The sequence below is a fragment of the Gordionus sp. m RMFG-2023 genome, chromosome 4, assembly GCF_954871325.1.
Source record: "Gordionus sp. m RMFG-2023 chromosome 4, tfGorSpeb1-WG-v2, whole genome shotgun sequence".
Taxonomy (NCBI): Eukaryota; Metazoa; Nematomorpha; class Gordioida; order Chordodea; family Parachordodidae; genus Gordionus; species Gordionus sp. m RMFG-2023.
The window spans coordinates 11752256-11765875 of NC_088778.1; the positions used below are offsets into that span (position 1 = coordinate 11752256).

Sequence of the window (13620 nt, forward strand, 5' to 3'; positions counted from 1 at the left end):
TTTTGTAGTATATAAATTATACACCATGTTTAAAATTGAATATAAAATTATTTAAGATGTAATATCATTTTATTAGAAGTGATTATGACAATGTAATTAATAGTGATGAAGATTTTATGTTAGTGATTATGATACACTATCTAAATTAGATGATTGTCTTTAAAATTTTCTAAAAATAAGGTTATTAAATGGGAAAAAGATTTTCATAATCAAAGAATAAGAACTAGTCAAGAAAATTTTGTTATTTATCTGCCAGGAGCTTAAGAATATGGAAAGAGGCACACTCCATAAAAATGTTTAGACTTGTTCATAATACAAAAAATGATTAAAGAGAAACCATCAAAATAAAATAATTATATTTTAGTCTACTTTGGGGCTTTCCCGTTTCCTCCATTAAACTTTGTCAGCAAATTTAACTTATGATTTGATAACAGGAAATAAAATAAAAGAAATGATTTTTAAATTTAATAATATAAAAGCTTATGAATTCGATCTATTAATATTAACTTTTTGTTCAAAATATAATTATCAAAATTATTACTCCACATAAAGCTTTTACTTATATGTAAAACATGAGATATAGTAATGAGTGTTATGTTAATATATATTTAAAAGAGTGTATGAGATATAGTAATGAGTGTTATGTTAATATATATTTAAAAGAGTGTATGAAACGATTGCGTTTCTGAAGACAGTCACGGCTTAGCAAAAATTTGAAAAGTAATTATGGATCATTCACGCATCAAACTTTTAGAAGAAGGAATATCTTTTGTATTTGAAAAACTTACAATAAATAACTATTTATTTTAATTATAGGCACAAGGCGAGGAAGATGATCAATACTGGGATATTAATGAATTTAAAAAAGTATATTTTAAAATATAAAATTTAAATAATTAATTTATAGAAATTGAAAATCAAAATATATCATGTTTTGAAAACTGAAATGGAATTTGATATTATTGGATGTGATGCCTCATTGGTTAACGCCATTCGCCGCATTTTAATATCTGAGGTATGATTATTTTTAAAAATATTACTTATATTTATTTAAGGTTCCTATTATGGCAATAGATAAAGTCATGTTGTATAACAACACTTCAATAATCCCCGATGAGGTTTTATGCCACCGCTTAGGTCTTATACCATTAAAAGTGAATCCACATTTGTTTAACTTTAAACCTCTTGGTAATTAAATATTATATTAATTTATTAAACTTTAATCTAGGAGAAGAACTTAGTTTGAATCCAAATGACACACTTGAATTTGAATTAAATATTAAATGTTCAAAAAATGCAAATGCTCCACCAAATTCAAATGACCCTGATGCTTTATATATAAATAATAAAGGTATGTAGTTATAATAAATTTATAACAGAGACCTGCAGAGGTACCATTTTTACAGCCTGGCTTGCATTAGAAAAAAAATTTCCAGAAGGCCCAGGTTTTATATTTTCAGGCTAGATTTTTAAAAAATATATTGTAGATAATAGAGTTGTTAAAGGATACTTTTTAAATGGATCTAGATACATATACATAATCTAAAAATTTATCTAGATACAGATACAGCTTCTAAAAAGTTATCTAGATACAGAATCAATTTAAAATGTATCTAGGTACAGATACATTTTTATTATACTCTTAGATAAGGTTTGAATAAACCTAAATTAGGATTCTATGAAAATTCATGAAATGATCTAAAAAATATATTGACTCAATATCACATTTATCAAAATATAACTAAAATAATGATTTTTAGATATTAATATGATATATGATTAATATAAATAATTATTATATATTATTAATAAAATAATATAATATATGATTAAATGATTATAAATAGTGCTGTAGGGTAACGGCATAAAAGTATTGACGTTACTAACGTCGTTACCTTTTTTTGAAGAAAAGGAACGTCATACGTTACCTTTTTTTAGAAGTAATGGTAACGCGTTTCTTTTTTTTGGGTAATGGTAACGCAAAACGTTACTCGTTACTTTAAATTTTTTCTTAAAAAAATATTAATAAAGAAAACATATTTTATTGTGCTATAAAATTATTTTTATTTTAAACCGAGTTTTTAATTCATATCAACCACCATTCCTTTCATTCTTATTTAAATTTTCGCTCGTTATTTTCAATCAAATTTTAATCTAACTAATATTCAATCAAAATTCAAAGTATATATTAATATTATTATTCTATATTATAATTTATTTTAAGAATATATGCCAAACTCTATAATAGTTGATTCTTCTGATGAAGAAAATTTAACCCTATATACTATCAGCAATGATTCACCCACTCTTTAAATTAGATTTGCCCTGGATAAAATCAGAGATGAATAAACAAAGAATGCAAGATCTTATTTCCATTTTGAGAAAAGATCTTGATAGAGAAAGAGCAGACCTGATTCCCTTATCCAAAACAAATACCAAAATATTTTCTGATAAAGATAAATTTTTTTTTGATGAGGAAATTAATGAAAATCCTTGTGAAGATGTTTTATTAAATTTTTTTCAAAACAAAGATACTTCTTTAAATATTTTTAATAAATTCCCCGAGTTAAAATTTATATTTATTAAATATAATACCACCCTCCCATCCTCTGCTCCAATTGAACGTGTGTTTAGCACGGCGGAGGCTGTGTTGAGCACTAAGTGCTCTTGTTTGTCTGATGAAAATTTTGAAAATCAATTATTGCTAAAAATAAATAAAAAATTATTACAAAAAAATGTCATCTTATGAGTAACGCGCGTTCCTTTTTTAAAAAGGCAACGAGTAAGGGTAACGCGTTCTTTTTTCCAATGTAACGAGTAACGGTAACGCGTTTCTTTTTTGAGGTAACGTTTACAGCACTAATTATGAATAATTATTAGATTTCAGTAATAAAATTTCAAAATTTTGGTTTAATACATCCTCGTTTATCTGTAAAGACATTTTTAGCTATACTAAAAAGTCTTTCAACATGGTGTTATATTTAATGAATAACATTTTTATATCAGGATATTGTTTAAAAATACTAAAATCTCGGCATTCATTTGTGAAAAAACTATTTAAAATTTGTTGATTATCAGAATTTAAATCATTAACAATCATATCTCCTGCTGTGGGATACTGAAAAAAATCGGATATTAAATTATTGGTTTTTTTTCACAGGTTAATTTGCACTCATTTGAAAACTTTTATAATTCCTTAACTAATCTTTGTATTAATTGTTTCTTTTTATTAAAATTTTCATCCATTTGCAACCATGTCCAATCTAGTTTAAAAAAAGGATGAAGCATAGTTGCCAAAATATTTTCATCTTCAAAAATTGTCCCAATGAACCTAAAATTATTAAATACTGATTAATTTATTATTAATTTACCTCTCTTCAATTTTTTTAAGTAAGGCATTTAAGAATAGTAAACAAAATTTCAGGTTCATTTGTTTAAAATTTTTCAATTTGTTTACCGGCGATAGGCACTCCAACAATCTGCTGTTGTGCATATTAACAATGGTTCTATTAGACTTTTAATGATTTCTTTCTTTTCATTCTCCCATCTTTGGGAAATTCTAGCAACCACTGTCTGTCTGCAAATTATATTTTTTTGTGGAGCTAATGTTTTGATCATTTTTATAAATGATGAATTTGCAACAATTGAAAATGGCTGAATGCTATCTATAATAAAATCAGATATTAAATCATCTAAAATGGTTTGGGTTAAAGTCTGAGGTCTCTTGAAAAAAAATTCAATGGACAATGAGCCTAGTCCAATATTTTCTTTAATAAATTTTTTCTCCTTCCCCTTTTTTATTTGGATTAAGAGTGTTTGATATTTTCTCTTAAAATTTAAAATGTAAACATTTATTTAGTATCTATACCCTTAAATGTTTTACAATGTTGCAAGTTGAGGTAATGCTAACTTAAATTTTCATATTTTTTGGACATGGCAAACATTTTACTAACAGATTTGTTTTCTTTATTTTGAGATATATTTTAAAATATGGTCTAGAAATTGGCCATGGAATGTCGTTATTTTTGTCATCAATATTAATCTTAAAAATTAATATAATAGAATAAAATAGAATACCAATTCCATTGCAATTAAAAATGGCAAATTCCTTGAGATGGATTGTAATATCAAAATTTGCTTGTTATTGATAACTCGGACATAATATTTAATTAATATTTATATTCTTTTTTATATATAAGTTTTAATATTTTACATATATATATAATTTTTTAATATATATATTAATATTAATTTATATGCTCATATGAAATAAAATAAATTTTAAGTATTTTTATTTATAATATAAAAAAGCGTTAAATAAAAATATATCAAAATGTATCTTAAAAAGAATCTAAAAACAGATACAGATACCTCTAAAATAATATCTAGATACAGATACTTTAATCAAAAATTTATCTAGATACAGATACCACATTTTTATATCTAGTTATCTAGATACTTTAACAACTCTGATAGATAATAATGGTGATTTTAAATATTTTGTTTTTAAATATATAGCCTGGCCCTGGTATTTTTTTTAAAAAAAATTTAAACTTAGCTTTGGTTTATTTGAAAAAATTAAAATTTACGGTATACTTATATTGGGCACCTGTAGGCCATACCCTAAATCCATGTTAAATTTTAATTTTTTCAAAATTTTAAGTGAATAATAGTTAATAGGTTCTTTTTAATTTTTAGCATTATTTATAATTTAGGTCCATTTTTATTTATTACATGGTTGCATCTAATGACATTGATAATTTTTATGAACAAGTATAAAAATATTTTTTTGAAAATATTTAACATATTCTTAGGGAATGACTAAGATACTTTCCACCAAAAACTATGCAACCCCTATCAAAGAAGCTTAATTTAAATTATATTAATATAGAATCATATTTAGCTTTATAAGATGAGTTAATAAAAATGGTAACAGTTAAATTTTAAAAAAATAATTTTTTTACATGACTAAACTATGTGCCCCCTATCAAAGAAGCTTAATTTAAAAAAAATGAATGCAGAATCATATATAACTTATTAAAAGGAATCAAAAAATGTTAATATTATATTTTTAAACTTTTTATAACTTAGTGGGCTTTTGGAAAAACACATTTTTTTTGACTAAACTACACGCCTCAGTAAATATACTTTATTTTTGAAAAAAATGAATGCAGAATCATATTTAGCTTTTCAAAGAAATTCAGAAAATGGTATTATATTTAAAAAAAAAATTTGTTGACCTAATTACGTGCCCCCCTAGAAAAGAAGCTTAATTCATAAAAAATTAAAGCATAATCATATTAAACTAATTAAAAGGAATCAAAAAACGTTAATATTAAATTTATAAATTATTTATAACTTATTTGGCTTTTGAAAAAACACTTTATTCTACAAAACATCATAAAACATATATAATGAAATTATATGTAGTTTTAATTGACGATTTTTAAATATACTTTAAGTATTAATTTAAGAATTTATAGTTATTTTAAAATTTTAAGAAAGTTATTCCTAATAGAACTATGGAACAAAATCACTATTTATTATCCAAAGATTAAGATTTTATATATTCATTCAAAATTTTTTTTTAAAGTATCTGTAATGTTTTAAAGTTTTAAGAAAATTGTGTATTTTATATGGAAGATGATAAAAAAAATAATTATAATATTTTCTAATTCATTATAAAAGTTAAATATAATATAAATTTATTTACCGATAAGTATCGATTCAACCTTTAATTTTTATTATTATTTGATCCTAATACATTTAAAAGTATTATAATAAGCTCTTTATACAAATTGATAAAATATGTTATTCATCAGAATGATATATTTATAAATAGTTCGGAAACAATAAAAAACATTTATTCAACCTACCTATTTTTTTACTGGTAATGATATAATACTGAACATTATATATCTGTTTTATTAAAATCTTATTTTATATTTGACTTTTATATCTAGATATAAAAGTATTTACATAGTTTATAATTTAGAATGAGAAAAAATTTAGAATATTTTTATAAATAGGTATTTAAAAACGATAAACGTCAACTTGCGGATTGAATATTATCGAGTTATATTTTATTTAATTAAGATTTATTATTGAAGTATTATAATTTTTATAACTTGTTTATATCATAAGAAAATGAATCGTGTAAATTAAGAGAATATATATAACATTTTCTAAATCATCTTGAATCGCTAAATATCATTCTTGTTTAGTTGATAAATTATTCTTTAAAATATTTTCTCATTATACAAGTTTAATTAAACTATAAACTAGTCATCTATATCGAGCTAAATTTTTCAAGCCCGGACCCCACTTTTTTAAAATTAGTCATATGACCCGAATATATTTAAATATTGAAAAGATATATTCTACAAACAAAATATATTACGCTATTATTTTTTCCAATTTATATATATATATTAATAAATATTGCTTAAGCCTTGAATTTCGTTAATAGATGTCTCCTAACCTTTGCGACATTTATGTGCAAAATGTGCTTAAATTAAGTTGGGATTCCATTTTTTTTAAACTAAATACAGATATATCGAGGGTTTGGATGGAGGTATAGCATGATTGGAAAAAATTAATTAAAATGACTAGATCCCATTGATAAGTTAAACATGATTCTGCATAAATAATGTCTATTTAATGAGAGCGCGTATTTTAGGAAAAATTTTTTTTTTCCGATAATTATAATTTAAAAAAAAATGAATAATACCATTTTCTGAATCTCCTTGAAAAACTAAACATGATTCTGTATTCATTTTTCCAAATAATGTATATTCACTGAGGGCACATAGTTTATTCATAAAAATGTGTTTCAGAAGCCCATTAAGTTATAAAAAGTTTTAAAATATAATATTAACATTTTTTGATTCCTTTTAATAAGCTATATATAATTCTGCGTTCATTTTTTTATAAATTAAGCTTCTTTGATAGGGGCCACATAGTTTAGTCATGTTAAAAAATAATTTTTTAAAATATTACTGTTACCACTTGCCATTATTTTAAATAAAAAAAACATTTTTTAACTCATCTTATAAAGCTAAATACGATTCTATATTAATATAATTTAAATGAAGTTCTTTGATAAGAAGCGCGTAGGGGAGCGTATTTTATTCATGCCCTATTTAGATTTCATATTTTATCATTTATAGATGGTTTGGCCTGAACAGGCTGTAGAACTTTTTGAACAATTTGGCATGACCCATAATAATTTTAAATAACAAGATATCTGGCCTGGCCTATAATTATTTTTTGTGCAACATTATTACCTAATTCTTAGTTTTTAAACATTTTATAAACTTTGGGTACACCTAAAAATAATTTTTGCGCAATTTGCTTATGCTAAAAATCCTGAGCTAAGCCATGCCAACCTATAATAAAATCTTTATAGAATTATTTAAAATATCGCTTTTTAAAAATATATTTTTAAATTTTAAGCAAATTAAAAAATGTTCAGTAGCTGTATCGTATTAAATGGGGTAATTAATAAAAAAAATTGTATAGATATTTTATATAATTGAATTTAACTTAATAATAAATTAAATTTAAAGTTTTTAGCAGTGCTATAAAATGGTTGCCAATAAAAAATCAATTTGAACAATATTTTTCGTTATCCCTTGAAAAACAACCTATGCCAGTAAATTCTGATATTCTTATTGCGAAATTAATTCCTGGTCAAGTTATTCAATTAAAAATGCTTGCATTTAAAGGCAAAGGCAGTGATCATGCCAAATTTTCTCCAGTGTGTAAGTATTTATTTTTAATTTACACTTTTTAACTAACATTATTTTCAAATATTTTGTTTATTTTCAACCAAGAGGTAGGAGCTAATTTTTCACATCAAAATTCTGCTAAGCAGCTTTGAGGTTGGCTTGAGTCAGAAATAGCATAGCTTTAAATATATGCATTTTTGATATTAGGAATAAATTTAATGTAGACATCTAGTTTTATATAAGGGATATTTCCTTGGTTTTAAACTTTATCTGGATATAAAATGATTATAATAAAATATATTTTTTTGACGTTTTTTCCCACAAATTACCAATTGTGTTATAAATATAAAATTTAATATTTAAATTGATTTAGTTCTTCATTAATAAATAATTATATAGCAGTGACAAAGGGTAAATGTGGATATTTATACCTTAAATCTCTATTAGTGCCAATAATATTATTGCTAACTAGCTAAAAAAATTTATTCTAACTAGAACATATAGGACATTTCTACAAATTTTTATATAAATAAAAATAGGTGAGTTGTTTGATATGACATGGAATCACTGTATATTAGCTTTTAATTTAAAATATTTATTTATTTAAAATAATTATTTATATAATTTTAAAAAATCTTTTATTTAGCCTATAAAATATAGTTTATACAAAGTAAGTTATTATTTTTATTAAAAAAATGAAACAATGTGTGTTTTTATTTTTGCCTAATACTAAATACAGTGTTTTGATAATTTAATGAAACATATTGACGATTAATTAAAACCCATTCATATGAAATTATAATCTTTGCAAAAATAATTAAAATAACAAAAGGAATAATAAAAGAAATTTCAATAATGCTTTGTCTATATTTTAATTATTTTTGCAAAGATTATAATTTTAAATGGATGATTTTTAATTTAATCGTCAATATGTTTCATTAAATCATCACAACACTGATGACGATCTATATATAATATAGAACAAGACAGATGTAAAAACTAAAATTTATACCATATTCGTATAAAATTTGATGTAAATTTTTTTTTAGCTTATGTAGTTACATCTGTTTTGTTATATTATATACGGATCGTTATTTATTTTCTAAGTAATGTGCAAAAATATAAACACATTGTTTTATTTTATATACAAAGATACTATCTTACCCTATATATTAATATTGTAAATTTTTTATTAGTAAAATTTAAAAAATATATTTTAAAATGAATTCTTCAAATAATTAAAATAGTATAAAAATAGCAATTATCATCATGTATCATCTTTCATTTAAAGGCTAGTGATAAAACACGTAATTTATTATTATTTTTGAAAAAAATTGATGTTTTCATATATCGTTTGTGGCCTCTATGGTGAGTGTGTTGATCACGAATCCGAAAGACCTGTTCAAATGCAGCAAAGGCCATGTTTTTTTCTGAAGCTAACTTGGTGGTCCCATACTTGGTTGGGTGACTTATGATAGATCTGACATTTTGACAGAATTGCAAATGGTTTGACGTGCTTTATCACTAGTCTAGTTTGAAAATGATGATTATAACATATCTTATTTATATATTTTAATTATAAATATATCAAAAAATGTTTAATTATCTTATTTTATTTATATTTGTTTAATCAAAACAAGATTAGAAATGTCAATTAGTGATCTGCATTGGGCCTAATTTTTCAAGTCCTTCTCGACCCATTTTTTTTGTCCGGCCTTGCCCAATCTCTAACAAATATTTATAAATATATCAAAAAATGTTTAATTATCTTATTTTATTTATATTTGTTTAATCAAAACAAGATTAGAAATGTCAATTAGTGATCTGCATTGGGCCTAATTTTTCAAGTCCTTCTCGACCCATTTTTTTTGTCCGGCCTTGCCCAATCTCTAACAAATATTTTTTATCCTCAAGTTCGAGCCATTATCTGTTGGCCCAGCTTAAATTTGTTTAAGTATAGGTCTTTCTTGCAAGAATTTTGTAAATATATCTATTTATTTTATAAATTGAATGATATCATATTAAAATTAGGCCTGACAGCCTGAACCGTAATTATTTTTAAAATATAGGCCCTGTCCTAAGTCCATAAGGGCAGAGATTTTCAGATCTCTAAAGACAATTGCCACTTTTTAAAATATATTTTCCACTACCAAAACGATATTTAACAATATACACTTTGATTATATTTTCTCTTATTTATTTGATCATATAAATTTTTATCATTTTATTTTCGTCAAAATATTCTTTTAAAATTAGAAAATATTGCAAATAAAAAAATTAATAAATACAAGTATGTTTTTTATTTTATATTTCAATGCCAACTTGAATTTTTATTTAAATTGTAAACTAACTTAATTGGTTGAAATTTGAAATGTAAATGAAATAACATATAGATAGTAATATGTATGACCGTATAAAAAGAAATATCATTTATATAAAACTAGCTATGACGTAAATTTATTCATAATTCAATAGCCAAGTTTCGGGGTGAAAATAGGCTTATTCCCTGCTAAAGACCTCTCTCGGAACATCTCAGAGTCAAATATTTTTTTACCCCCTTCCTCCCCCACCCATTCTAGCTCCCATAAATGAAAAGGGGCCATCTGAGCTAATTCTATTATTTAAAAAATTATGACTTATCTTTAAATATATATAATGAAAACAACAATTTAATTCATGTTTATTATTACAATAAAATTAGTTAAATATTTTTATTTATTATAATCGATTTGTTAATATTTATATATTTAATTTAACAAAAAAAGGACAAAAATGTTTATTTCTATTTACTAGGCACAGCACATTACCGTTATCTTCCCGATATTATATTAAAAAAGTCTATAATGAATGAACAAGCGATAAAATTTCAACAATGTTTCACCAAAGGCGTTATTGAACTAGCTATAGATAGAAAAGGTTTTAAATATAATTTATTCCTTTCCATATTGAGTTGAGAATTAAAAATTTTATTTTTTAAATAGGTCTTGTAAAGTATGGATAAAAATTAATGATTTCATTTTAGGATAGTGATTAAATATTATTTGCGAATTAAACAATTTTCGCGTTCGCGAATAAATAGCACTATTAAGCATATGTAGTTTTTGGTATAAAATTAATACTGTAGCATTATTAATAAATATTTATTAATTATATTTCGCTATTTATTTTTTACAAAAATTACATATATTTATTAATAATATTACGGCATTTATTTTATCCAAATACTACATATGTTTATAAACTATTTATTCGCGAACGCGTATAATATTGTTTAATTTGCAAATATCAGTTAATCATATTCCTAAAACGAAATCACTAATTTTAATCCCCACTTCATAGTTATTTTTTTTTATTGGAACGAGAGTAAGTTATCCATAAGTTAACTTCCATTTTTAATTTGGTTGAGTACTTACTCCATCTCCTATTTATCTACCTTTAAATGTATCTTATAAAATATTAATGTCAGATAACCCAAAATTTTTATAACCACTCCCGATAAAAATTTAGTCATCTTCAAATATAATTCTCTGTCCATATTTTTTTAGATGCTTCAAATAATTTTTTTATATCGCTAACCTGTACCAAAGGTCCGTAATAATATTATAAATTATAAGATTAATTATATTTCCAAAATACTTTAAAGGAAATAAGATAGCCAGAGTAAAAGATGCCAGATACGACCAATGTAGCAGAAATGTGTTTAGATATCCCGAATTCAAAGACAAAGTCGAACTCAGCAAAATTCGCAATCATTTCGTGTGTTAGTTCCTTATAATCATTAATATATTCATGATCTTATCAAATTTTCTTTGAATGTATTCGAGATTGGTGATACTTGGAAATTGTTGGCACCAATTCTCATAATTTTAGCCCTATTCTTTTAAAATGCCACTTCCTTTATTTGTTAAATTTCATTTTAACAGCCAAAAAAAGTAGATTTGCAACCTGGCCCTCAGTTTTTTTAATATAGTAGACATTGTCTAACTAAAGAAATTTGAACACTAGTATTGTATTAATATTTACATAAATAAATATTAAATATTGTATCAGCATATGATTCAACATTTTCTATATGTCTAATTTAAAATGATTAATAAACTTTTTGTAAAATCTTGGTTTACAGAAATTTGTTTAATTTAAAAAATATTATAGTTAACATCGAATCTACTGGTTGTTTAGAACCCGATACATTATTCAAGGAATCAATCAAAATTCTAATGGAGAAATGTCAAAAATGGATATTTGAAATTGATATTTACCAATCAAAAAGAAAAGATTTACCTTAATCATATTTTCATTCTCATAATTGTGATATCAAAAAATAATTTAATAAATGTGATATTTTTAAAGCGAGATAATATATATGGTAGTTTTCAGGGTTAATCTTAAGGGATAAAGGTATTTTATAATACTATTTATTTGTATAAAATTATGATTCTTAGTTTGCTAAAATATTTTTGTTTGTTCTAGTTTTCTGATGAGAGAATTTAATCAAGAAAAAGTTCTTTTAATTGAAAAAATAATTAAATTTTTAAGTTTAAAAAAAAGGCAACATCTTTTTATGGGTTATAATATTTAGCACATGATTTTATTGATAATCGATCTGACTCCTAGGTAGAAAAGCGTTTCGATCCAATCATAACAAAACTAATTCTATATATTTGACCCAATCCGATCTGAAAATCAAAATATATCCATGAAAAATAAAAAAAACACGATTTTATTTAAACCCAAATCTTTCAGATTTTTACAAGAGTTTATATATATTATAATTAGACAGGTGCGCCGAAGCCTAAATTGACGGCGGCGGTCTTTTTAAATTTTATGTCGGCGGCGCGCCGATTTTACCGCCACCGAGTAAATTGGCGTCAGTTGCGGCGCACTTTTAATTTAAAAAATTTATATAACTTATTAACTTATTTCTCATTTAATATATAACATTTTTTATAATTTATTTGGGCACTCTTAGTTCTAACACATGGTTAATATAGTTTAATTCATTTCTTAAATTATTTCCTGTTTCACTCTTATTTAATTTTATATATTTTCTCATTCTCAGAAATAGAATAAGGAATTGTTTTTTATTCAGATCAGAGTAACATTTAGTATTCTATTGATTTTTATTAAAACAAATTAAAATATAAATTTGTAATGCGAGCAAAATATAAGAAATCAGATTTGATAAAATTATAATTGTCATGTATAAATAGTATTTTATCAAGATTTGTGGACATAAAGAAATCATTTCCAGCAATGGAAAAAATTATTTTTTAATAAAAATTACTTTGCTATTCGTCCAATTTTAAGAAATATTCTTTAAAGCTACTATTTCAAAGCTTCTCTATATCGTTAAAATTAAGCCCACCATGTCTTTTTCTTATGTGGTCTGTCTATCATCTCTTATATTATTGCTTGTGCATTTAATAATTAAGCATTTGTATTGTATTTTTTAATATTTTTGGGCATATTTTGAAATTGGAAAAATAATTTTATGACACAAAATCTCGGATAACAACCTAATTTGCTAAACATCGACAAAAATTTTTTAAAATGTAATAATAATAACCCCCCACCCCCACCACTTATTATTTAATTTATAATGCATTAACGGAATCACGAGATCTAGTTCGATATCATAAACCAGAAATCATTTGGTTATATAGGGTGTAGTAAAACAATAAAAGAATTAAATTTTTAAAAAAGTAACTCCACTCAAATTTTTAGAAGCAGTTGCTTCGGACCCCCTCCGTAGTAGGGGCCACTCAATCTGATACTGTTTGAAGCATGTAATACGACACATAGTGCAATTTTTTTTAAATTGTTATTGATTTATTCTGGTTAATTATCCAAGGAACTACATTTCTCAGGCCTTAACAACGTATATGTTTAT

At 23.9% G+C, this 13620-nt stretch overlaps 1 protein-coding gene across 1 annotated transcript; it reads left to right on the plus strand.

Moving 5' to 3' along the window:
- Positions 1-726: 726 nt before the first annotated feature.
- Positions 727-12061, plus strand: LOC135928630 (DNA-directed RNA polymerases I and III subunit RPAC1-like). Its single transcript, XM_065465085.1, has 9 exons — positions 727-771; positions 817-867; positions 908-1015; positions 1056-1188; positions 1229-1351; positions 7569-7763; positions 10524-10646; positions 11374-11490; positions 11883-12061. Exons 1-9 carry the CDS (start codon positions 727-729, stop codon positions 12014-12016), a joined length of 1029 nt encoding a protein of 342 aa, XP_065321157.1. The 3' UTR covers positions 12017-12061.
- The last annotated feature ends 1559 nt before the right edge of the window (positions 12062-13620 follow it).

Excerpts from the sequence above, each read along its gene's own strand:
- LOC135928630 (XM_065465085.1), top strand. The coding sequence starts at position 727 with ATGGATCATTCACGCATCAAACTTTTAGAAGAAGGAATATCTTTT. Across the intron at positions 868-907 it reads ATATTAATGAATTTAAAAAA|AAATTGAAAATCAAAATATA; the intron begins GTATATTTTAAA and ends ATTAATTTATAG. Across the intron at positions 10,647-11,373 it reads ACTAGCTATAGATAGAAAAG|GAAATAAGATAGCCAGAGTA; the intron begins GTTTTAAATATA and ends AATACTTTAAAG.